The sequence below is a fragment of the Atta cephalotes genome (genome assembly GCF_000143395.1).
Source record: "Atta cephalotes unplaced genomic scaffold scaffold00013, whole genome shotgun sequence".
NCBI lineage: Eukaryota > Metazoa > Arthropoda > Insecta > Hymenoptera > Formicidae > Atta > Atta cephalotes.
The window spans coordinates 4,687,077-4,690,131 of record NW_012130077.1 but is presented as its reverse complement, the minus strand read 5'-3'; the positions used below and the strand labels follow the sequence as shown (position 1 = coordinate 4,690,131).

The 3,055-nt window shown below is 35.1% G+C and overlaps 1 protein-coding gene across 1 annotated transcript in view; it reads right to left on the bottom strand.

Moving 5' to 3' along the window:
* Nucleotides 1-1,899, bottom strand: part of LOC105617548 (protein FAM69C) — a 12,069-nt gene extending 10,170 nt beyond the window's left edge. Inside the window, exon 1 of the mRNA XM_012199104.1 lies at nucleotides 1,750-1,899. Coding sequence (XP_012054494.1) covers nucleotides 1,750-1,899 — 150 coding nt within the window. The remainder of the gene's footprint in view (nucleotides 1-1,749) is intronic.
* Nucleotides 1,900-3,055: the final 1,156 nt, after the last annotated feature.

The window sequence follows — 3,055 nt, the reverse complement described above, 5'->3', positions numbered from 1 at the left end:
TAATAAATAAAATAACTAACTACACTTCTCTCTCTCTCTCTCTCTCTCTCTCTCTCTCTCTCTCTCTCTCTATATCATTTATTTCACAAGTGCAATCAAAATATGTTAAAAAACTATAAAAATTTTTAGAATGATTTGATAACATTTGAATCTTTTTAAAACATTTTTAATTGAATGAGCGTATATAGTAAAACTCATGAAAAAAATGTTAGATGTTATATGTTATCGCTCTTGTCTCACGATATTCTTGCGTGTGTCAGTTAAGTATTATATAAGTGATTTTCCACTTAATATTACAGTTGTATGCTACAACTGTACTGTTGGAATGTAATAACCAGTAATATGTAGGATTTAAATCATATAAGACTTCATCAACTTTTTTAGGCTCCGTTCGGGCAACGCCATTGTGTCATTTTATCTTTAGATGTAAATCAGAAATAGAATGACATAATAGCGCTGACAGCGCGTTCCTCAAACACAGCCAAAATTTCAACCTGTAGTTTAAAATCTTTCTACAATTATGCTTACTAAAGGAAATTCTTGAAACATTACGAATTATAAAGAAATCTAGAGTTGCAATAATTTTAATAAATAAAATCTTGACGAGAAAATTTTCTATATATTTTGTAAAAAAAATTATTTAATATTATGGCAAAAAATTTATAAGTCAATGTAATAATTTTATCTTTTTCTATAAATCAATAAACTTTAATTTACGTAATCTACATAACTTTTTAAAATCATTAATAATTGCAGTAAATGTATATCCTATCGATAAAAAAGAAAATCAAAATCACAGTTGAATTATAATTTTAATAATTTTATTTTGTAGTTGACATTATTCGATGTAATATGGAATTAAAAGAAACACATTATTAAGCATTACGAAACATTTTAGCAAATTCTTATTCATACAAGTATGGATCGATCTAGATAAAATTAGGAATATTTTATGGAGATTGACGTCTGAAGTACTATTTGGGTTACTAGGATACAGCCTTACCAGATTATCACCGCAATTTGAATTTACAAGTAAATTCTCGTCAACAAATTCCTAAATGCTTATCAATAAATTATTCAGTCAAAACGATATATGTATATATGAAAGTCGATTGTAAGTAAATTTTTTCCGGATAAGTTATCTCTCTTAGCCAATTTTCTGGAAAGCTGAACTTTCCAGTTCGGACCAAGAGTACACTTGACTTTCTCTTCCGTAATGATAAGTTTATCAGTGAATCATGTAAAGTTTACAGTTTTTATCATAGGAGTCCACATTTTATCAATGACCTCTGCGAACGCAAATTATATTTTAATTGATCTTTGTACTGAACTTGTACTTTTGTTTGCCGGCCAGGCGCTTTTTGTTGCGCTTTTCTCGTAAAACGAAGTAGAGAAAATTCGCGAATGTACATATATGCTTATTTGAAATAATCATAGCGAGTAAGACGTAGAAATAAGAGATGCGGAGATGATCGGGGTGATCGGCATACTTGTTCCGTTCCGGAGGCTGCGGCAAAGTACGCGTGCGTTCGCTTCGCTCTTTCATCCCCGTTCATCCCCTTTCGTCGAATCCGGCGCGGCGGGCGCAGGATTCACTCGCACTGACTCGACTCAACTCGCACACCTTCACTATCTCGATCTCGACGTATTCACCCGATGCCTACTTTATCCTCGCGCAATCGGTATCGCGTTCGAAGATACGATATATCGCGCGCTGTTCCGATCGGCGTAATATCCAGTGAAACTCACCACAGTAGACACGTGACGCCAGGCCTCGAGATTTGTGCACATTATGCCCCAATGTAGAAGCAGGTAGACAACGAGAAACAAGCTAGACATCAGGAGGACCGTTACGAATTTATAGTGGTACATGAAACCGGGTAACCGACGGATGTTCATGTTCGCGCTGCCGATCGTCAGGTTCCTGACGGTAATCAAGGTAAGTGATTACTTGTATTTTATTTTCTTTATTTTTCTTTTGTTTCTTATTTTTTATTTTTTCCCTCTTCTTTTTTAATCTCATCGACTACGACCCGGCTTCGTAGTCGTGATCCTCTCATCGTCTTTCGCGACGACACCGTGTTTCGCGTCAACAACATTCCGTTTCGCCGTATCCGCTGGTATCCGTTTGTCGCCGCTGCCGTTGCCGCTACGACCCTCGGGTCGCATCGATGACGAACGTTTGCAGCAATGCGGCATAATCTGCAGCACAGTATAAGAACGAGGAAGGCGAGCGTCGCGACGCTGCGCCTCTCGTGGCGAATCTTGCGATTCTACCAGGAACGTACCCCGATCGACGATCACCCCGCCAGAGAGATATTGGCCAAATTTTTTATTTGACGACATACACAGCGTCACACAGCTTCTTCGCACAACTTGTTAAAATACATTATTACTTGTTCAGGTGACATAAATGTGTGTCGAGATGGTCCGCCGACATTCCATCGAATCTATTCCATATAATTGTCGAACGGTTTAAATCATTCTGAACGACAATAAAACTTAACAATAGGTGTAGTTCTATATAATTTATTACTGGCATTAAAAACTTTATTTCCTATTATATATCGCTGGATTTCAAATATATGTTTTATATACTTCATTTTAAGTACTGTATTAGTTGAACTAGTTCATAGTTTATAATCTTACTATTGAACTAGTTCAGCTACAAAGAACAGATTTACAATGATTTTGTTTGTCATTATCATTGATTACACATTGATTTTGCAAAGGTAACTGTCTGGTGTACATCTAGATTCGCACAAATTGATTTTAAATGTTTAATTGACGTACTTAGGAGTGCATTTGTTCCATATGCATATTTTTTTTTCAAGTTTTGTGCATGTATAATCTAGCACTCTACATCGCATAAATATTGTAATATATGCGATAATTAAGAAAAAATTGTGCGGAAATAACTAATTCAAATAATTTTCCGAATAATTTTCCAAAAAATCCGATTTTTAAAATCCGAACTAAATATAAATTTAAAATAGCTTATAATATTCTTAAAACAGAGAGAGAGAGAGAGAGAGAGAGAGAGAGAGAGAGAGAG